The 22,391-nt window shown below is 40.5% G+C and overlaps 1 protein-coding gene across 8 annotated transcripts in view; it reads left to right on the forward strand.

Moving 5' to 3' along the window:
* b3gnt2b (UDP-GlcNAc:betaGal beta-1,3-N-acetylglucosaminyltransferase 2b) overlaps window positions 1-22,391 on the forward strand; it is a 40,292-nt gene that overhangs the window by 4,780 nt on the left and 13,121 nt on the right. The window contains exons 2-6 of one of the 8 annotated variants that reach the window (XM_077581571.1): window positions 2,003-2,067; window positions 2,193-8,039; window positions 8,116-8,166; window positions 8,254-8,323; window positions 8,591-10,204. The exons of 1 other annotated variant lie outside the window; for it this stretch is intronic. In XM_077581571.1, the coding sequence (XP_077437697.1) occupies window positions 7,507-8,039; window positions 8,116-8,166; window positions 8,254-8,323; window positions 8,591-9,412 (1,476 nt within the window). In that variant the 5' untranslated portion in view covers window positions 2,003-2,067; window positions 2,193-7,506 and the 3' untranslated portion in view covers window positions 9,413-10,204. Of the gene's footprint in view, window positions 1-901; window positions 8,040-8,115; window positions 8,167-8,253; window positions 8,324-8,590; window positions 10,205-12,465; window positions 12,607-18,791; window positions 18,966-19,039; window positions 20,424-22,391 lie in introns of those variants that run through there. 6 more of the 8 variants (XM_077581568.1, XM_077581569.1, XM_077581570.1 and 3 more) reach the window with 6 other exon arrangements.

The raw sequence follows: 22,391 nt of genomic DNA on the forward strand, positions 1-22,391 counted from the left end.
TAGCATCTTTTCCAGACGTTTGTACCTTTTGTACCTCTGTTGGTGCGCCGGCCAAATTAAAATACATCAATCACCCCTTTATTACATATCATCAGGAATGAACATCGCTTTGAATGTTCTTAAAATACTTGCAAACTATGTGAAACATGTCAGTCCGCCGAGAGTTTGTCATATTTGAGGAATAATGAAGTAGTGGTGTGTATTTTTGGCCACGTACTGCCCATCCCCCACGCCAAGGCGCACACCAAGCATGCGAGTACACAAGACTAAAAGGGAGTCCCACTCAGTAAATTGACAAAGTGGACAAGTGTCCGTATCCTGGCAGCGCTTCCTGTCGATTCCTCATAGAATCGCAGAAAAAACGAGATTGATCTCATCCGCCATTTGTATTTGAAATGTAAATCTATTAAAGGCTTCTGCAGCAATGTTCTCTGGTCTTCCGCCCTCCTTCCTGTTGCCGCTCCCTGAGGATGTGACTTGTTTAGCTGCTCCCAAGAGTTCCTATGAAGTCAGCGGGGACCGGATATTGCACGATATTTGCTCTTGAACCCATCAGACTTTTTCCCCAATGGTTACTTTGAAAAAATATTCTGGGGAAAAAACATGCTAATGATAGGGAAAGAAATGAGGGGAAAATTTCCCCAAAACAAAAAAGAGGGGAAATTAGACTAAAGGTTTTAAAAAATATATTTGAGCAAAATTCCCCAAATATTGGACACAAATACAGAAATATTTGACAAAATAATACAAAGTATAATCTTCTTTTTCTTTTGGCTTTTCCCTTCAGGGATCGCCACAGCGAATCAGTTGCCTCAATATAACCCTGTCCTGGCTCTGATACCAACTACCTTCATGTACTCTTTAACTTCATCCATAAACCTCCTCTTTGGTCTTCCTCTAGACCTCCTGCCTGGCATTTGGAAACTGAGCATCCTTCTGACAATATACTCACTATCTCTCCTCTGGACATGCCCAAACCATCTCAGTCTGGCCTCTCTGACTATCTCCAAAGCCTCTAAAATGTGCTGTCCCATCTGATGTACTCATTCCTGATTCTATCCATCACTCCCAAAGAGAACCTCTGGATCTTCATCTCTGCCACCTCCAGCTCTGCCTCCTGTCTTTTCCTCAGTGGTATTCTCTCCAGCTCAAACAACATCGCTGGTCTCACCACAGTTTTTTTTAAACCTTTGCTTTCATTTGAGCTGAAACTCTTCTATCACACATAACACTTTATTTTTTTTTTTTAACATACTGCTGCTCACAAATGTTCACCTCTAGCTTCAACTACTCTTTCCCATAGCTTCACTGTGTGGCTCATCAGCTTTATTCCTCTGTAGTTGCCACAACTATGCACGTCTCCGTTGTTCTTAAAAATGGGCACCAGCACACTTCTCCTCCATTTCTCAGGCATCTTCTCACTATCTAAGATCCTGTTGAACAACCCAATCAGAAATTCTACTGCTACCTCTCCTAGACACTTCCACATCTCCACAGGTATATCCTCAGGACAAGTGCCTTTCCACTCTTCATCCTCTTCAATGCCCTTCTCACTTCATCCTTATTAATCTTTGCTACTTCCTGGTCCACAACAGTCACCTCTTCTATTCTTCGTTCTCTCTCATTTTCCTCATCCATCAAGTCTTCAAAGTTCTCTTTCCATCTTCTCATCACACTACTGGCATTTGTCAACACACTTCCATCCCTATCCCTTTATTACCAAAACCTGCTGCACGTCCTTCTCATCTCTGTCTCTTTGCCTTGCCAACCTGTATGGATCAGTCTCTCCCTCCTTACTTTTCAACCTATTATACAAGTCATCGTAAGCCCCTTGTTTGGCCTTTGCCACTTCTTCTTTCACTTTACACCGAATTTCCCTGTACTCCTGTCTACTTTCTTCAATACTCTGTGTCCCACTTCTTCTTAGCTAACCTCTTTCTCTTGATCCATTTTTGAAAATCCTCATTCCACCACCAAGTCTCATTATCTCCTTTTTTTCCAGATGACACGCCAAAGGCTGTCCTACCTGTCTCCCTGATCACATTTGCTGTAGTTGTCCAGTCATCTGTAAGCAACTCCTGACCATCCAGAGCCTGTCTCAACTCCTTTCTGAAAGTCATACAACACTCTTTCAGCTTCCACCATTTCATCCTCTGCTCTGCCTTTGCCATCTTTGTCTTCCTCACCACCAGAGCCATCCTATGCTGTCTGGCTGCAGTCGCTGATCTCCTTCAGATTACACCGTCTACACAAGATGTAGTCTACCTGTGTACTCCTACCGCCACACTTGCAGGTCACCCTATGTTTCTGCTTCTTCTGGAAGAATGTATTCACGACAGCTATTTGCAAAGTCAACCACCATCTGTCCTTCTGCGTTCCTCTCCTGGATACCAAACTTGCCCATCACCTCCTCATCACATCTGTTTCCTGCACCAACATGTCAATTGGAGTCTGCACCAATGACAACTCTCTCACTTTTAAGGATGCTCTGCGTCATTTCATCAAGGTCGAACCAAACGTTCTCCTTCTCCTCCAGCTCACATCCTACTTGTGGCGCATACCCACTAACAACATTGATCATCACACCTTCGGTTTTTCTCGCTTCAGGCTCATCACTCTATCTGACACTCTTTTTACCCCAAGGACGTTCCTAACATACTCCTCCTTCACAATAACTCCTACTTCATTTCTCTTCTTATCTACACCATGATAGAATAACTTGAACCCTGCTCCTAAACTTTTAGCCTTGCTCCCTTTCCACCTGGTCTACTAAACACACAGTATGTCCACCTTCCTCCTCTGCATCATGTCAACCAGCTCTCTACCTTTTCCTGTCATAGTTTCAACATTCAAAGTCCCTACTCTCAGTCTTAGACTCTTGGTGTTCCTCTTTTCTTTCTTCCGAACACACCTTCCTTCTCTCCTTCTTCGACCAACAGTAGTCCAGTTTCCACCGGCACGCTGTAGGTCAACAGCAACGATGGCGGTCATTGTTAATCCGGGCCTGGACCGATCCGGTATGGAAGTCATATATTTGATTCGCATGTTTGATTTGGCCAAAGTTTTACGTCTGATGCCTTTCCTGGCACAAGCCTCTGTATTTATCCGGGCTTGGGACCGGCACAAGAAGACACTGGCTTGTGCCCCCTTGCGGCTACATTACAAAGTTAAAACATGTTAGAAGAAAAAAGGAATGACGACTGGAGAACTAAAATATTACTTTAAAAAATACTAAAACCCACGCAAAAAATTCACACTTATTAGGGGGAAAACACCAGAAAAATGACAAGAAAAAAATAATTTTACTTAAAATACAAAATTATTTGAAAGAAATGGAAACAAATGACTGAAAATATACCACAGTATTAGGGTAAAAATTAGGGATGCACGATAATATCGGTGGCGGATAAATCTGCAATTATCGACCAATTTGACGTCAGAAACAGATAAACCAGATAATAAAGAAATCAGACTATAATTATTGGTAATTATCAACCATTTGACGTCATACCGATAACCAGATAATAAAGAAATCCGCCGATAATAATAGACTTGCCGCGTTGGTCCATCTGTTGTGGCTCAAGTTATGTCTCCCCAAAATGTTACCCAGTTTTGTGTTGCATTTTTAAAACATGACTATTTTGTTTTGACAAACTCAAAATGAGTTACTGGATGTCTTTGAACTAGAGATATATATAAAATTCTGCTTCATGGTGTGTTACACAATGTTTCGATGTATTTGTACTTAACTCTTTGACTGCCAAAAACGTTAAATAACGTTTAGTAAAATCCTACGGAGGGGCGCCAAAGACGTTAAAAGACGTTCACCAAGTTTTTTTTGTTTTTTTTGGAAACGGGTGGAGGAAAGCCTTGGCCAGCTGTGCTGAAAGTATCAAGCAGATCTAGTTAGTATAATGCCTATTTTTGGGCACTAGATGGCAGCGATGACTCTCTTTGGACAAGATTGGGTAGGCGTCAGTAGAAGACGTGAGGCGGAGCTAAAGTGTTGAAGGGACAATGGCTGAGGAAGCCATAATGGCGACCGGTTGCAAGCAGCTCACGCTTGAGCATTTTTTTCAAAGACGAAAAGCATCGACCAATGCTAAAGAGCACATTGATGACGACGATGATGATGTTGACGCCGAAGTTGGAAGCGTTGACGCGGCGACTATTATCACGTCATAAAGCCTCACCGGTTAGCGATGCTAACGCCGGAAAACGCGGAGCACAACTAAGCACTTCTGCTCAGGCAGACGTTCAATCGGACGACGAAGAGTGCCCCGAGTCCAATGCATATTCATCGGAGGAGTGAGTACAGTCTGATCACGGAGAAGACACTGGTTATGGACTACGATGCCTCCATGAATAAAGCGGATAAGATGGATCAACCACCCGGTATAGGAACTGAAGGACAATGAGGAAGCCAGACGTAACACCACTGTAATGTCACCGTATCATGATCCTGAGAGTAGACTTGATGGCAACATGGCCAAACACACACTGCAGTATATACTTGCTATTCCCCGGAAAAAAAAGCCAGCAAGAAAGTGTAGCGTCTGCACGCTAAGGGGCCACCGCAGTAAAACTAATCTAATAGGGGAGTGTTACAAAAAGAAAAACTGTATTTGAAACATCCACACAATTGTAAATAGTACCACGGTTGCACGCATTTGTAAATAGTTTGCCAAATTGTTTTGTCAAATTGTTACACTGTTGAATGTAAATAAACGTATTTTGCTATCAAAAAACACTTTTTCATTGTTGGTGGTAGTGTTTTACAGAAGTAAAGCACTGTTTAGGTGTTTGTGGCATCATTCATGGAAAAAAAAGGTGTCAAATTCACTAGAGTGCATGAAATAATATTGTTTCACAAAAAGCTTGATTTCTCCATTTTTTGTTTCAAAACAGAGCATTTGGGTGAAACTAACCATTTTCTATTGTTGATTACTGAAAAACGGAATAAGGTAGAAACAAACTTTTTTTTCTGCTGAAAGATGATTCAAGATTCAATCTTTCATTTTGTAGTATGTGCGTTTCCATAGTCCAAACACAAAATTTTCTGTGGACCTTGAAAGATCAGTCAAAATGCTTAAATCAGCTGGCACTGACGGCATCCCTTTTCTGAAAAGGTCTGGCAGTCAAAGAGTTAAAGTAGGACTTGAAAGTATATTTGTATTCAAGTTTTGCAAACAATTATTGACTTACTTTTCGGTTATCGGCAACGGCACATTCTAAACTATTGGTTTATCAGTATCTGTTGAAAATAGCATTATCGTGCATCCCTTGTAAAAATATATGAAATGCATTTCTTATTCGCTCACAGATAACACACGTCAAAAAACGTGATGTCAACACAGCTATGGGATACGCTCTGTGATGTCAGTCAGTCGTGTCTCAGGTTCAAACCATGAATGATTGTGCAACAATGTTACTCCAGTGTGCGTGCAGGCACATCTTCTCGTTTAGATTCCAGCCAGTGCCTCGCACCATACATAGAGATGACCTCTGCCAAGTGGAGTCACTCCAACAAGTATTTGTTGATAATGAGAAATTCCGTTCTATTTAAAAGCGCGCCGGGCGGGCAGACGTGTCAGCAGCTCACGCTACGTTCTTGGGCTGGCTTTAGCTGAGTGCCTCAGGATTGATGTTTCTATTGGATGATCCCGCACAATAAAATTCACGCCAAGTGGAAATGTATCACAAAGGACAGAGTACAAGTACTCTGTCGGGTGGCAAAGATCACTTGGGCCCATAAACTACACTTCAGTTTAAATCGGACACTCTGAATAAGAAAAGTAAATTGTCGGTGGACTCTTAAAATAATAATTAAAAAAATCGTGTTGCCATCTCCTAGCGGGCTTATTTATTGAAGGAGACTGCTAAATTTGATCAGAATGAATAATTATTAAACTAAAAAAATTACCAAAAAGATAAAAGGTGTAAAATTGTTATAAAAAAACACACCAAAATATTAGACAGAAATACATACAGTAGGTATTCGACAAAAAACATGACACAGATTTGAGAAGTGTTACTGACCCCAACAAGATGGATGTGTGGTTACTTTGCTTGAAGTTTCTTTGAGTTTGTGAAACCCACTTCAATTGTGTGTGTGTGTGTGGTTTTGTCTTTGCTAAATTGTGGGGCCCATACACGCGTGTTTTTCCAGGTTTAACCAACATTGTGGGGACCAACATTTTGGTGGTCCCCACAAGTTCAGACCTCTTTTTGAGGGTCAAGCCTTGGTTTTAGAGTTTAGCTTTGAATTGGGTTATGGTTGAGGTTAGGGTTAGTGTTGGGAATGGGAGTAGGCAATCATATTTGATGGTTGGGGTTAGGGCAAGGGGCTAGGAAATGCATCATGTCAATGAGATGTCCCCACGATGATACAAAGACAAGTGCGTGCGTGCGTGTGTGCGTGAGTGAGTGAGACTTCATAAGTGTGAATAGTGTCGTGGACTGTTGGTATTTGGTGCTCCAGCGGCACTTGTCTATTTATGGCGCTGCTGGGCCCACTTTCATCCAGCATCCTCTTAGGCATCTTTGATCCCACTTAAGAACAGTTAATTGCTAGTGTGTGTGTGTGTGTTAAATTGACATGAAAGGCATGTATGTAGAGCAGGTTTCTTCCGCATTGACATTTTTGGGAATATGTGAAAATGCTTTCAAAACTACAGACCGTACAGTGGTATCTTGACGTACAACAAGTGCCCCAATTTAGGAGCTTTTAATTAATTAATTTATTTAACGGGACAAAATGGGACAAGTAGAGGAGATATCAGTTTAGTCTGTGACTGAAGTGAATGGAGTGGGGTTGGACACTCACAGATGCCTGTTCAGCCATTTGTTCAATGTGAAAATTAGCCAAAGCGCTAATACAAAATGATAGCACTCACAAGGAGCATGGAAAAGATGTTAGTTCACTCTATGACTAAATGTAGTGGGAACAATAAAAGGAGAGCCATACTCACCAATGCACTTTCAGTCATTTATTCAAAGGGACAAGCAGCCAAAAATACAAATACAAAATGAAAACACTTGCATGGAGCATATGTAGAATGTGGAGTCAGAGCGCCCAATATCACTGACTAAAGGCACTCATGAATTTTATGCAGTGAGTGACAATTGGCTTGATTGTCCATTAAAAATAAAAAAAAAACAATTTTTTTCTCTAAGTTCTGGTCACAATTAAGCGCTGCACTAGTTCACACACTAAACAAAAATGTATGTGTTAACTCTTTTACTGCCAAAGACGTTAAATGACGTTCTGCAAAAACCTATGGAGGAGCGCCAAAGACGTTAAAAGACGTCCTCCCATTTTTTTTTTTTTTTTTTTGAAACGGGTGCTGTGAAGGCTTGCGGAGCTGTCCTGAAAGTTTCAAGCAGGTCTCGTGAGCCTAATGACTATTTTTGGCCCCTAGAGGGCAGCAATGACTCTCTTTTGACAAGATCGGGTGGGCGTCAGTAGTATAAAAGGCAAGGCGGGGCGAGAGCGTCGAGGAGGAGATGAGAATTGAGGAGAAACAAAAAATGGCGACCGATGGTAAGAAGCAGCTCACGCTTGATCGGTTTTTTCAAAAAGGAGAAGCATCAACCAGTGCTAAAGTGCACGTTTATGACGACGGTGATGATGATGGTGACAAGGAGGTTGACGCCGAAGCTGCAGCGTTGACGCGGCGGCAGCTTCGATCACGTCCTAAGGCCTCAGAGGCTAGCGGTGCTCGCGCCGGAAAACGTCGTGCACGACCGAGCACTTCTGCACGCGAGGACGTTAAATCGGATGATGGTGACAACGAGGTTGATGCCGAAGTTGCAGCGTACACGCGGCGGCAGCTTCGACCACGTTTTAAGGCCTCAGAGGCTAGCGGTGCTAGCGCCGGAAAACGTGGTGCACGACTGAGCACTTCTCCGCACGAGGACGTTGATTCGGACGACGACGAAGAGTATCCTGAGTCCGATGGATATTCTTCGGAGGAGTGGGTACAATCTGACCACGGAGAAAGTGATTCGGACAGTCTTATCTGCAGAAGACTGCGAAGGTAAGCACAAACTTGCTATGAGATACTTTTCCAGCACGCTGCTAGCACCTCGTGTAACGTTAATGTGCATTCATAGATCGCGGATCGTGCTCACAGCGACGTCCCACTGCAAAGACGACAAAGAGAGGTATAAAAAAAAAGTGTTTTCAATACACCGCAACAACAAAAGAAAACGGTCTTTCGATATTATTGTAATTGTATATATTTCTTTCAGCTGCAGCTCAGTGACACTCCTCAGAGTGAGCAAAATAAAGGTCCATCGACCAGTGGATCCCAGAAAAAAGGTAAACATATATATATATATATATATATATATATATATATTTTTATATATATATATATATATATATATATATTTTTATATATATATATATATATATATTTATTTATATATATATATATATATATATATATATTTATATATATATATATATATATATATATATATATATATATATATATATATATATATATATATATATATATATATATATATTGCATCACACTGATCTAAAATGAATATTATATGATATTGAAATGTATATTTGCAGATCCCAAAAATTCTGGCTGGCATGAAGCAGGCTGGCCCCTTTACTGCGGAGCCAGGACCGAGAGGTGCCGCAGCAGAGCTGAATTCGACCCGGCCAGTTGACTTCCTGCAGCTGTTTATGACAGACGAACTTCTGCAGCACATTGCTGATCAAACAAACTTATATGCATGTCAGTCTATGCAAAAACGGGCTGAAAGTCTGCCACACTGCAGGAGTCATGCTTGGAAGCCAGTGTCTGTGTCCGAACTCAAAACTTTTTTTGCACTGCAATTTCTTACTGGGTATATAAACAAGCCCAGTATAGAAATGTATTGGACTCAGGAGGAGATAGAGACGACACCATTTTTCAGTCGCGCGATGCCTCGAAACCGCTTCCAGCTCATCTGGAGTTTCCTGCACTTCAACGACAACGAGACACACAGTTCAGACGACAAACTATTTAAAATTCGTCCTGTGTTCAATCACGTTGTAAGCAAGTTCAAGGAACTGTTTCAACCGGGCAGGAATATCTGTATTGATGAGGGAATGATGAGTTTCCAGGGACGTCTTTCGTTCAAGGTGTACAACCCCCAAAAGCTGATCAAATATGGTATCAAATCGTACATTTTGTGTGACTCCCAAACCGGGTATTGTTTTAATATGCAACCCTATGTTGGTATTAGTTGTTTTCTCCCTGACACAGTGTTCAACTTACTGGATCGTCTGCCAGGAAATGGGTACACATTATTTATGGACAATTTTTATAATTCGATTGCTTTGTGTGAACGTCTCCTGGCAGCACGTACCAATGTTTGTGGAACGCTGAGGAAAAACAGGGGTTAACCCAGTGAGATCACATGCCTAACCAACACTGGCCTTGGGGTGGGGGGGAAACTGGTAAGGCACAACACGAATGTTTTGATTGTGGCATGGCAGGACAAACGTTTGTTGAGGATGGTGACAACGTTTCATGAAGATGAAATGCGGACAGCGGAGGTGTGGCGGAAGGCACAAAAAAAAAAGTGCCTTTCCAAAAACCCATTTGTGTTGTGGACTACAATTCCAAGATGAATGGAGTGGACAAGATGGATCAAAACATCTCGTACCACCCATTCACACGTAAAACTTTGAAGTGGCACAAAAAGTTTGTTGCATATATGTTCCAAATATGCATGTTCAATGCATACATATTGCACAAAGCAAAAAATCCTGGGAAGTGTCAACATTTTTTGGAGTTCATCCAGCAGGTGGTGAGAGGGTGGCTGTTGCCACAAGACCAGGAGGAAGTTGGGATGGAAGGACATGAAGCCAGACAAAACACCAGGTCACCACATAATGATCCTGAAAGCCTACTTGATGGCAACATGGCCAAACACACGCTGCAACACATTCCTGCTACTCCCCGGAAAAAAAAGCCAGCAAGAAAGTGTAGGGTCTGCACACGAAAGGGCATTCGCAGTGAAACAAACCTGTGGTGCAAATCCTGCTGCATCCCCTTGCACCCAGGGGAGTGTTTCACTGTATACCACACAAAAAGAAAAATTGTGTAGTTCAAACTCCACACAATTGTAAATAGTCACACATGCACACCTTTGTAAATACTTTGTCAAATTGTTACGCTGTTCTGTAAATAAAATGTTATTTTGCAAACTAAAAACACTTTTTCATTGTTGGTGGTGGTGTATTACAGAAGTAAAGCACTATTTAGGTGTTTGTGGCATCATTTATGGACAAAAAGAAGTGTAGAATTCACTAGAGTGCATGAAATAACATTGTTTCACAAAAAGCTCTTTTTCTCCGTTTTTTGTTTCAAAACAGAGCATTTCGGTGAAACGAACCTATTTTCTATTGTTGATTGCTGAAGAACGGAATAAGGTAGAAACAAACTTTTTTTTCTGATGAAAGATGAGAGTCCAATCTTTCATTAGGTAGTATGTGTTTCCATAGTCCAAACACAACATTTTCTGTGGACCTTGAAAGATCAGTCAAAATGCTTAAATCGGCTGGCACTGGGGACAACCCGTTTTTGAAAACGTCTGGCAGTCAAAGAGTTAAAAAATACATTAAAAATATTAGATAAGAATAATTATGCACAAGCATGAGAGAAAAGGTTAAAGTTGCATTGTGCAGTTTAAAAAGGTAATATTAAAGCTTCATCATGCATGCTCCACAAATGCCCAGATGAGTACGAAGGGCCCTGGCTGTTTTACTCTGACTGCAACTATCTGCTTTTGTCTTCCCTTTATAGTAGAGTGTGTGGACCCTCACACTACACAGTTTCTTTGGGGAGGGGAGGGGGCAGAGTTTTTCTTACTTCATTTGAAATCATCAACTTTAATATAATGCACGCACTCGCACCATAAAAGAGCCTGACACAGATGTGGCAGTTACGCTTTGGGCCAGAGGTGGTAATCGCGAGTAAAAAAGTGACAAACTGCACAAAGATCCTTTAAATTAAAATGACATGAAAAGTAAAAAAATAAATAAAAAATATTAGAAAAATATTGCACTACATCTTAAATAAAAAAACACAAAACAAAACTGAAAAGACTAATTTAATACAGACAAATTACATGAAAAATACAAAATATCTAAAAGTAATAAGAAAATACAGAAAAAAGCATGGTGAAAAATGTTTGTGAAGAATAAATTATCACTGCTGGTTTAAACTTTACTGTTACTAACTCAAACAGCAATACCTACAGATATTTAAGTGTGGTTGCGCTACAATTTTGTCCAGAGCATTAATTTAAAAAAATAAAAATACACAAATATTGGGGAAAAGTCACAGACAGTCACACACAAAATACAAAGCATACAAACATATTAGAACATTGCAAATATACTCAACTTTAAATACAGTTTGTATTTTTGTCATATATAACAAAAAAGTATTTGGAAATGTGCTAGAAAGAAAATAAAAGAAAAATTATAAGCTTTTAAAACTGCTTACAATTTGTTTATAAATGCTGTTTCCACACATTTATCTTATTTTATCTTAAATTCCTGTGTAAGTGACATACATGGGCAAATCCTGATATTGTTTTGTAATAAATAACAATAGACAATGTCCCAAAAAGATACCAGTATTTCTTCTAATACAGTGTGTTTAGTCACAAGAAGGTTTTAAACACTTTGCCTGTACTGTAATTACCCCCAAAACATTTTTGTTAGAAAATGTGTTGTTGGAGTGGATAGCAGTTCTCGTATTGGTTCTCCCTTTAACACCCTGGTTAATCAGCAACCTTGTTTCCAATCACTGGGATTAGATTTTATTTGAGAAAGCTGAATTCCAAGTGGTAAAAGCTTCCTACCATCGAGGAGACCGCATCAGCAAATAGTTCATTATTGACCAATTCACAGATTAATGAATACGCCACCTTGCTGGACAAGTAGAAATAAACAAAACAACATTGAATAAGAAACTGTCAGTGAAGTGATGAGTTAACAATTGGATTTTCTGTAATGCAGTGCTATATCATCAAGTGACAAAATAACCGTAATCTTCCTTGACTTGACTTGCACAATATACTGTAAATAAACAAAACATCTCATACCAGCTGCAAAATCAGAAAATTTGCAGTTAATGCGGTGTTGTAATAAAACTGACTCATTAATGATAACATTTGCCTACCTTGCACAGTAGTAGCAAAGTCAGTCATTACAATGTTCTATTGTATTCTAAGTATAAAGTCTTTAAATTGGAGTGTGCACTGTTCAAATTGATGAAGGAGGCACGCTGTGCTGAAGCCATCATCGTCACTGTAATCACATCAAGGGGATGATCGTGAAAGTCATTTCAGCCTTCCAGTTCTACCACTTCCTGTCTATTCTTTGGGCCCACATGCTGCCGTTGACTCTGTGGTGGTGTTAATTTAAACCATTTTTTTTCCCAGGTTCAAGCTCACTTGCCAGCCCCCTGCTTCCATTTCTGTCCCCCTGTTGGCCGCTCTGGTCCCACAGGGTGGAGCTAAGTATGGGGTAAGCGAGCTGACAGGCGACGTTGCAACGAGACGAGGGGCCGCTCAGCAGCACAGGTAAGACAGCATAATATACGGTTCTTTAGAAAGAGCGTGACAGAGGCTTGAACTGCAAGCCTTATGACATGTACAGATCATATTAGCACACAGATTCATCAGTGGAATGTATTACCATCTGGTCTTTTAACTTTGGAATACCATAAACAATACAGGAAGGGGAAATATTTCTTGTATTATTAGCTGCTCAATGAATACACAAGGAACTTTGGGAAGCAATGCTCAACATGTTTTTTTAAAAAAAAAAAATTTTTTTTGGTTTTACAATTTTCTAACCTGTCACGGACCTAAACAGTAACTAAATCTTATATTTGTGTATTTTTTAATAATTTCCTGTTTTTAAATATAGGAATAGAAATGAAAGCATTATCTTTGTTATCTAATTCATGATTAATCTGTAGATTATTAATGTAATTGTTAGTTGCAGCTCTAGTTTAACCCATTAAGGCCTATAGCGCCTGGCAAAACATGTCTCTAAAACCTATGGGTGACTTTTGAGTCACCTTCCAAAACCTGAAGTTTTCCTGGAAATTCAACAATATTAAAAATAATTGATATCTCAGCTCCTGAAGCCGATAGAAACATATATCCAAAAACATTTCAGAGCTTAGACCTGTGGCGTTCACACAAACATAAGTTTATTATTATAAACCATCAATCTAAAAAATAAAAAATAAAAATCAACAAACAAATGTCGCATCTGCAGGTATATTTACCTTCAACACTGGAGCGCAGTTGTAATAACCTCGGAGAATTGAGTGTTAATTATTCGTTGTCCATTCCGTTACAAAGCTGTTAAAATTTTCAACATTCTTATTGTCTACAAAGATATTTCTGAACAATATGCCACTGTCGACTGGTTACACTGGTTCGAAGTCCTCCCACACCGTCGTCAATCGCCTCATTTATTTCATAACTCCTATGAATCTGCAGCATAAGCCATATATGCTCGAATAAAATTCCACGTCACCCTCTCGTGTATATTTTGATGCATTTAATTGGCCAAGAGACCAAGAATTGGTCAAAGCAAAATGACTTTTCCGTGCTCCCAGATTTAAAGCTTTAACGGTAGATTTAAAGATTTAACGGTAAAAAGGCGTTCACGTGCCTTAATGGGTTAAAGGTTAAAATTAGGAGTGTATGTTGTGTACTAGATAAGTTGAAATGAGGAATCTGTTGCTAGTGTTTTTTTGTATGGGGAAATCTTAACAATTCGACATACATACACCAGGAAGTTGTACTTTAAAGTAAGGGCAGGGATTTGTCATGTGCCTGCGTCAATGGGATGATAGACATGATAGGCGTTGAAAGAGAATTCGATGCGAAGACTCCCGGGTTATTTTAAAACCAAGTTAGCTAGTTCCCTGACAGCGCTAGCTACACGGCACGTACTAGCATGTTACAACAACAACATTGTTTACTCATCACTTCTTATTTTCATACACTTTGACTACAATTTCAACTTTTTTTTTGCTGAGAAATGAAAATCAAAACTTTTGACCACTCAGATCTATTTTTAGCCAGAGCTAGCCACGGCTAGCGGGGCACATATATCACGATCGCAATACGGTAAAAAGCATTTTAACATCTTACAATGACACTCACCGTAATCAGTTGGAAATCTTTTCTATTTATCCTTGCAATTTTATGGATATTCCTTTATTAGTTCACATTTGACATTACGTGCACCTGTGAATATCACACAATGTGTGGCACATGGCCTTGTGCAAATACCATCCGTACAGTCAGTTTTGTGTGGAGAGGAAAAGGGAATAACATGCCTTTGTCTCCTCATCTCGTCATTTACCACATCTCCACAATATAAACAATGTCTTCTTTTTTTGTACCCAGTGTTTTAAGAAATGTATATTAATTAACCAATTTTAGGAAAACATTACTGGACTGTCAATAATGTAAGTGGTCCTTGGGCTGGATTAAAGTTTGATCAGGCCAGATGTGATCCGTGGGCTATCGTTTGCCCGTCCCTGATCTACAACCATTAAAATGGAATATGAAGAAAAACACCCCATCCGCCTCCAGACCGTCTACAAACATGAAATCCAAAGCAACGGTTTTACCGCCACTTCTGTTTTCCACAGCTTGCGCGAAAAACCACAAAATGGGAAGTGTACAGATCTGTTGTGACTCTCTGTTAATCAAAAGATGGCGAGTAGGCAACATGAGGGGGACGTTGCACGGCACTATTGACACATTCATGGACACGTCATAGCGGAAGTGAAGCAAGTTGAGCAGATCCATAGGCCGCTAAAGCGAGTTTCACTTGAAAAGATTTAGAAGGGAAAGTCCAACAAAGATGCATTTTTTTAAATACCTGTAAAAAACGTTTTTTTATATTTACAGTAAATCCCAATTATTTAATAAAACTGCTAAAAGACGGGTCTCCATAATTATTAAGACCGCTGGTTAAGATACAGTATGTTCTTTAGGTTATAATAAATTCAATATTTTCTAAATAATATAGGACCAAAATAATAAAAAAAGAAAAAGGAAAATTAAACCCTAAAAAGGTGCATTGTGCCGTTTAAAAAGGTAATATTAAAGCTTTTTCTACATCATGCATGCTCCACCAATGCCCAGATGAGTACGAAGAGCCCTGACTGTTTTACTGTGACTGCACCTATCAGCACTTATCAGCTTTTATCTTCCTCTTAGAGTGTGCGGACCTTGCACACTCCACAGTTTCCTTGGGCAGGGGCAGAGTTTTTCTTACCTCATTTGAAGTCATGTCTTCGTTTGTCAACTGTGGCTGTCGCTTTAAGATCGTGCACGTACTCGCACGCGCACCATGAAATAGCTTGACATCGATGCTGCAGTTACGCTTTGGGCCAAACTACACAAAGATCCTTTATGTGCATTTATTCAGTGGGAATGAACAACTACATTAAGAAACAATTCATTTAGATCAAATCATGTTAATTATTAGCACTCCAGAAGTTAATACTTTGTACAACCAGAGGTGGGCACTTGCGTCTCTGTCAGCCCTACATTTTCGGCGAGTGCTTTTGATGCATTGCAAACTCGAAAAATTACACTGACTGAGCACTAGAAGCAGGTTTTCGTCCATGGATACGGGCCAGTACAGATGAAGTCCTGCCTAAATAATAAATCCTTGATTTATTGCTGATAAAGTAATAAAAAGTGTTAAATTTGTTTGTATTATGTTTTTAATGTTTATTTACAATAAATCCGCCACTCTTTATTATATCTTATTGTATCCATAAATTGTATATTGTAATATCATAATATGGGGAGGTAGGTATGCTTCCCACCTTCATAGGCTTTTTATATCTTGCAAAAAAGGTTTTGGAGGGTTGCTAGTTTGAGTAATTTTGTTGTTTGTTCAGTAATCCCTCTTCAAACAGCTTCGTCTTCTATCAATAATCAGCAACAGTGATGTTCCTAACCTCAATACAAGATATGTTAATCGGCTGGCTACATTTCCCAGCATGTCTCGCGCAGCTCTGTCAGTTATCCATTCTGTATCAGGGCCCAGCTTAGCTATGCAATTTATATCAAATCTCAGTTAAATCAAACTCACTAAATAATTATAAATCTAAGATCATGCCAACCTAATAAACTTCACATACACACACTGCCATTCACATACAGTATATGTTGTACAAATTGTTTATTTTATGTCTGTCTGACTTGCATAATCTCTTCTTATGATATTATTATTATTATTATGTTATTTATATCGCTTATGTGCAAATAGTTAAAAATAATATTAAAAAAAACACAATTTATTAACTCTTTGACTGCCAGACGTTTTCAGAAAAGGGATGCCGTGGGTGCCAGCCGATTTAAGCATTTTGACTGATCTTTCAAGGTCCACAGAAAATGTTGTGTTTGGACTATGGAAACACACATACGACCAAATGAAAGATTGGACTCTCATCTTTCATCAGGAAAAAGTTTGCTTCTACCTTATTCCGTTTTTCAGTAATCAACAATAGAAAATGGTTAGTTTCACCCAAATGCTCTGTTTTGAAACAAAATACGGAGAAATCAAGCTTTTTGTGAAACGATATTATTTCATGCACTCTAGTTTTTTCCATGAATGATGCCACAAACACCTAAACAGTGCTTTACTTCTATAAAACACTACCACCAACAATGAAAAAGTGTTTTTTGATAGCAAAATATGTTTATTTACATTCAACAGTGTAACAATTTGACAAAACAATTTGGCAAACTATTTACAAATGTGTGCAACCGTGGTACTATTTACAATTGTGAGGATGTTTCAAATACAGTTTTTCTTTTTGTAACACTCCCCTGCGTGCAAGGGGACGCAGCAGGATTTGCACAACAGATTAGTTTCACTGCGATTGCAGACGCTACACTTTTTTGCTGGCTTTTTTCCCCAGGGAATATCAAGTATATACTGCAGTGTGTGTTTGGCCATGTTGCCATCAAGTCTACTCTCAGGATCATGATACGGTGACATTACGGTGGTGTTACGTCTGGCTTCCTCATGTCCTTCTGTTCCTATACCGGGTGGTAAGAGATGTTCTGATCCATCGTATCCACTCCATTCATGGTGGCATCGTAGTCCAGAACCTCGGAGTCACTATCATCATCATCGTCGTCATCAATGTGCTCTTTAGCATTGGTCGATGCTTTTCATCTTTGAAAAAAATGCTCAAGCGTGAGCTGCTTGCAACCGGTCGCCATTTTCGCTTCCACAGCCATTGTCCCCTCAACACTCTAGCGCCGCCTCACGTCTTCTACTGACGCCTACCCAATCTTGTCCAAAGAGAGTCATCGCTGCCATCTAGTGCCCAAAAATTGGACTCGGGGTACTCTTCGTCGTCCGATTGAACGTCCACCTGTGCAGAAGTGCTCGGTTGTGCTCCGCGTTTTCCGGTGTTAGCATCGCTAGCCGGTGAACCTTTATGACGTCGTCATAGCCGCCGCGTCAACGCTTCCAACTTCGGCGTCAACCTCGGAGTCACCATCATCATCATCGATGATGATCATCGTCGTCATCAATGTGCTCTTTAGCGTTGGTCGATGCCTTTCGTCTTTGAAAAAAATTCCCAAGTGTGAGCTGCTTGCAACCGGTCGCCATTGTTCGCTTCCTCAGCCATCTAGCTCCGCCTCACGTCTTCTACTGCCGCGTCAATGCTTCCAACCTCGGAGTCACCTTCATCATCATCGATATCAATGTGCTCTTTAGCGTTGGTCGATGCTTTTCGTCTTTGAAAAAAACTGCTCGAGCGTGAGCTGCTTGCAACCGGTCTGCCATCTAGGGGCCAAAAATAGTCATTAGGCTAACTAGATCTGCTTGAAACTTTCACCACAGCTGGCCAAGGCTTTCCTCCACCCGTTTCAAAAAAATAAATAAAAAAAATTGGATGACGTCTTTTAACATCATTGGCAGCCCTCCGTAGGTTTTTACTTGACGTCTTTTAACGTCCATGGCAGTCAAAGAGTTAATAATGTTTCAGCTCTGTGACACAAAAAGGCGACCGTAGTGCCTTTTGAACATTTAACTTTATTTCACAAAGTCCAAAAACACGGGCACTGTCTTTTCTCCACACCCTGTGCCTAAACCCCGCTTGCGTTTCATTCAAAACCCGCATCAGAAAAATGTAGATTAGTGATACCTTCACTGGATATAGGAAAAATCAATTTGCATCCAAAAACAAAATCCATCAAAGAATTAAAATTAATTACATTATAAACACAATTCTGACACACTCTAATCTCCTACACTCTCCCCCACACAAAAAAAGTCCAGACATTACAAAATGTACCTCTGAATTAACAATTTGCATACAGAACAGCATAGTATGGACAGTTAAACAGGTTACAACCCTTTTTTTTCTCCCATTGTCATATTCAAACATTTTCCCATTTCTTACATAGTTCGCCATATTTGTCAATAACATTCGATACACAAAAAGGCACTAAAGGTACCACATGAAAGTGAGGTGCAAAGAACACAAACAATCCAAACATTTTTCACCAGGATCGCCAGTAACCCTTTACATCTACAGACTTAGTAGCTACTGTCCTCTCTGTGAAAGTTGGCTGACCGAGTGTATTGTAAGTCAAAATTTGTGGCCTCCTCCTCTCTCTTTTTGGATATGAACTCTGCTTCTCCGTTTCTATGGCATCTTCTGAATCTGACCAATTGACCAACTCCCCTGCATCAGTGTACTCACCAGTTGGAAAAGGGATTACATCCACTGGCTCATCATCTGCTGGTTCGAGAGGCTCATTCTGCACTGAGGCATTTCTATCAATCTGTGGGACAAACTCTGCAGCAGTGGGGTCCAGTGAGGGTGAACCATGTGGCTTAGAGGCAAACCATGTTAGAACAACATCAGGTAAATCCTCATCTAGATCCTCCTCACTTCTCACCTGCTGCATCTGTTGTAAATCAGTTTTCTTGTTTTCAAAGGGTCTTTTCCAGTTTTTTTTTGGTCTCAGTTACAGTCTTGTGTGCGTCTGGTGTTAGTGGAAGAAAGTCACAGGGCAACAACAAATTCCTGTGTAAAATCTTTGTCCTGCCATTTTCGGGCTTCAACTCAAACACCGGACTGTCCACGCCATTTTGACGTTTTATGACAAAGATAGTATCTTCCCAATATGAGCAGATGCCAGGGCCTCCTTTTTCAACATTTCTTACAAGTACACAGCTGCCTACTTGAATGCGTGGACCATGGATTCTCTTATTGTACTCTATTTGACCTCAATCAGCTGACTTAGCCGCATTCCTGGAGGCGATGTTGTAAGCCTCAACCAACCTGTGTCTCCATTTGTCAACATAGTCCTGGTAGGAGCCTGGGCTATCTTCCTTCTCAATGCCAAACAGGAGATCGATTGGAAGCCTTGGCACCCTACCAAAAAGTAAAAAGAATGGAGAGTAGCCCATGGATTCATTAGCAATGCAATTGTAGGCGTGTACTACTTTGGGCAGGTGCCTTTTCCAGTCCAATTTTTGTTCATCAGTGAGTGTTCTCAACATAGAGAGAAGAGTCCTGTTAAATCTTTCAGTTTGTCCATTCCCTTGAGGGTGATATGGAGTTGTGTGAGACCCCTTTATACCGGACAATTCCTTCAAGTGGTGTAACAGCCTGTTCTCAAACTCTCTCCCTAAATCGTGGTGAAGTCTTTCTGGGAAACCAAATCTAAGGCAAAAGTCATTGAACAGTTTTTCGGCCACAGTCTTTGCTGATTTGTTAGTAGTTGCATATGCCTGTGCAAAGCGTGTAAAAACCACCAAAATATACTCACAACCACCTTTACACTGTTCCAGGTGAAGGAAGTCAACTGACACTAACTTAAAGGGGTGAATGGTTTCAATGCTCTGCATCGGTGCACGTGTTAGCCTGTTTGGCTTTTTTTTTTTTTTTTTAGACACTCACATACATTCAGGACAGTGTTCAATGTCTCTTTGCATTTTTGGCCAATAAAAACGGTCTCTCACCAAATTTAGAGTTCTCTCTGAGCCTAAGTGACCCATTTGTTTGTGCAGTTAGTTCATTCAAGACAAGGGGGTGAAATACTGAAGGGAGAACCAATTGTTTTTTTTTGTTTTCAGTCACTCTAAACAGTGTGCCACCTTCCTTAATCTTGAGCTTAGTCCACTCTCTGGCCAATGCCTTGACCTTCGTGCTCTCAAGTTGTAAGCTCATGTGCTGCAGGTCTCCTTTTTCTTTTCACATAACTGTACGTTTGACCTATTACAGGGTCTTGCTGCTGAGCTACGCAAATCTCCTCTCTGGGAAATGGCTTAATAGTGTCTAACAGTCCCTTAACTACTGTTTCGTGCTGGAGCGCATTTAAGGAAACAGCGCTAAACATGGGAGTTTGTTCTGACTCCTGCAACAAGACACCTTGCTGTGTGGCAGTTACCACATCCTGACTAACAGACTGTGTACAGTGGCTCGTATACTCCTCAAAGTCAATGGACATCCTAGATAATCCATTTGCCAGGTCTATATTTTATGGTAAAATTGAAATCTGCCAATTCAGCTACCCATCGGTGACCAGAGGCATTCAATTTAGCTGTTGTTAACACATAAGTGAGTGGGTTATTATCTGTATAAACCACACAAGACGGGGCATGCAACAAGTAATCTCGAAAGCTCTCACAGGTAGCCCACTTTAGCGCAAAAAAATTCAATTTACCTGCATGCATGTGGTCATTTTTCTCTGGTGGTGTTAAAGTTCTCAATGCATACACTATTACCCTCAATTTTCCATTGCTACGCTGATAGAGTACAGCTCCAAATCCTGCTTGAGAAGCATCAGTATGTAACACAAATGGATGATTCAGGTCTGGGTAACCTAGGATAGGAGGATTTGACAGTTTGTCAACTAGATAACACAAAATCTGATGGTGAGTGTCTATCCATGTAATCGAGGCAGATGATGGTAACTGTCCTTTACTTTTCTTTTCTTGTTTTTTTTCTCCTTCCTTAAATCTTGGGGTACATTGGAAGGTGTTGGCGAGGCGGCTATCACCTCATATAAAGGTTTAGCAATGCGTAAAAAGTCTTGTATACATGACCTGTAGTACGATAAAAAACACCACAGTGCAGGGGTGTCTATCTTTCAGTGACAGCACAGGAGCAACCTCTGCTGGATCCATACCATGACCATCTTTTGACACAATCCTGCCCAAAAATCTGACTTAAGGCTTGAAAAGTTCACATTTTTAAGGAGTAAGTTTGACACCATGCTTCTGGTACCTTTGTAAAACCGCTCTCACGTGTTCAACAACAACTGAGACAACTGAAATGACTTACTGTGCACCAAGTTGTCATCAAGATATGGCAGACAAATGTCATCCCGTAAACCCCACAGACACTCCTCCATGCCTCTCTGAAATTTGGCTGGGGCAGAACTAAGGCCAAATGGGATGCGTACCCACTAGTATAAACCCCAGGGAGTAATGAACGCTGTGAGTGGCTGACTTTCCTCGTCCAGAAGCCCTTGGTGACAGGTCTTCCCCTGATCCAGCACTGTAAACCATGAACTACCCGTAAGGCTATCTAGCATGTCTTGTATCCTGGGAATAGGGTGTCTGTCTGGCACGGACTTACGATTAAGTTCCGATAGTTTACACAGAGCCTGAGCTCCCCTCATTTCTTTCTTAAACACACTATTTGTGAAGAATATGGTGACTTTTGATTTTTGTGACCCGTCCCCTGTTGATTAAGTCCTGCAAGGTATGCTTTTACTTTCTGATGTAGTGGTTTGGGCACACTAATTTAAAACTAAGTTTTTTGGACTGGTGTATGATCGTGAAGAGAAATGTGCGTGCGAAGGGTTGGAATGTTGCCTACGTCGTTTTCATGCCAGGCGAATGCTTTACACTCCTCTCTGAGCATTTCCCTCACTACACATTACTGCTCATTATTTAAATGTTCTAACAGCACTGTGGCGTCCCATGTCTCGCTCGTTTCACTAGGGGGAGTCGATGATGTTTCAAAGTCAGCCTCATCCTCATCAATTTTTGGTAGGGGCGCAGGCTGTACCACTGCTGGATATATTGCTTTGACCCCTTCAATATCTCCCAAAACAACACGAGGATCCAGAGTGATGTTATGACTAGTAGTGTTAATGACAGGCACTGGGACTGTGGTTGAGTTGCCTCTTTTCGCCTTAAACAGTACTTACTTCTTGTATATACAAGCACCCCGGCAAACTCTGGTTCAAATTTGGGCAAAACAACATAGCAGTGTCCTTATCCACCTGTATATGTGTGCGACAGCGAATGGTGGTGGCTTCATTTGGACCTAAGA

This window comes from Vanacampus margaritifer, chromosome 12, assembly GCF_051991255.1.
Source record: "Vanacampus margaritifer isolate UIUO_Vmar chromosome 12, RoL_Vmar_1.0, whole genome shotgun sequence".
In the NCBI taxonomy this organism is placed as follows: domain Eukaryota; kingdom Metazoa; phylum Chordata; class Actinopteri; order Syngnathiformes; family Syngnathidae; genus Vanacampus; species Vanacampus margaritifer.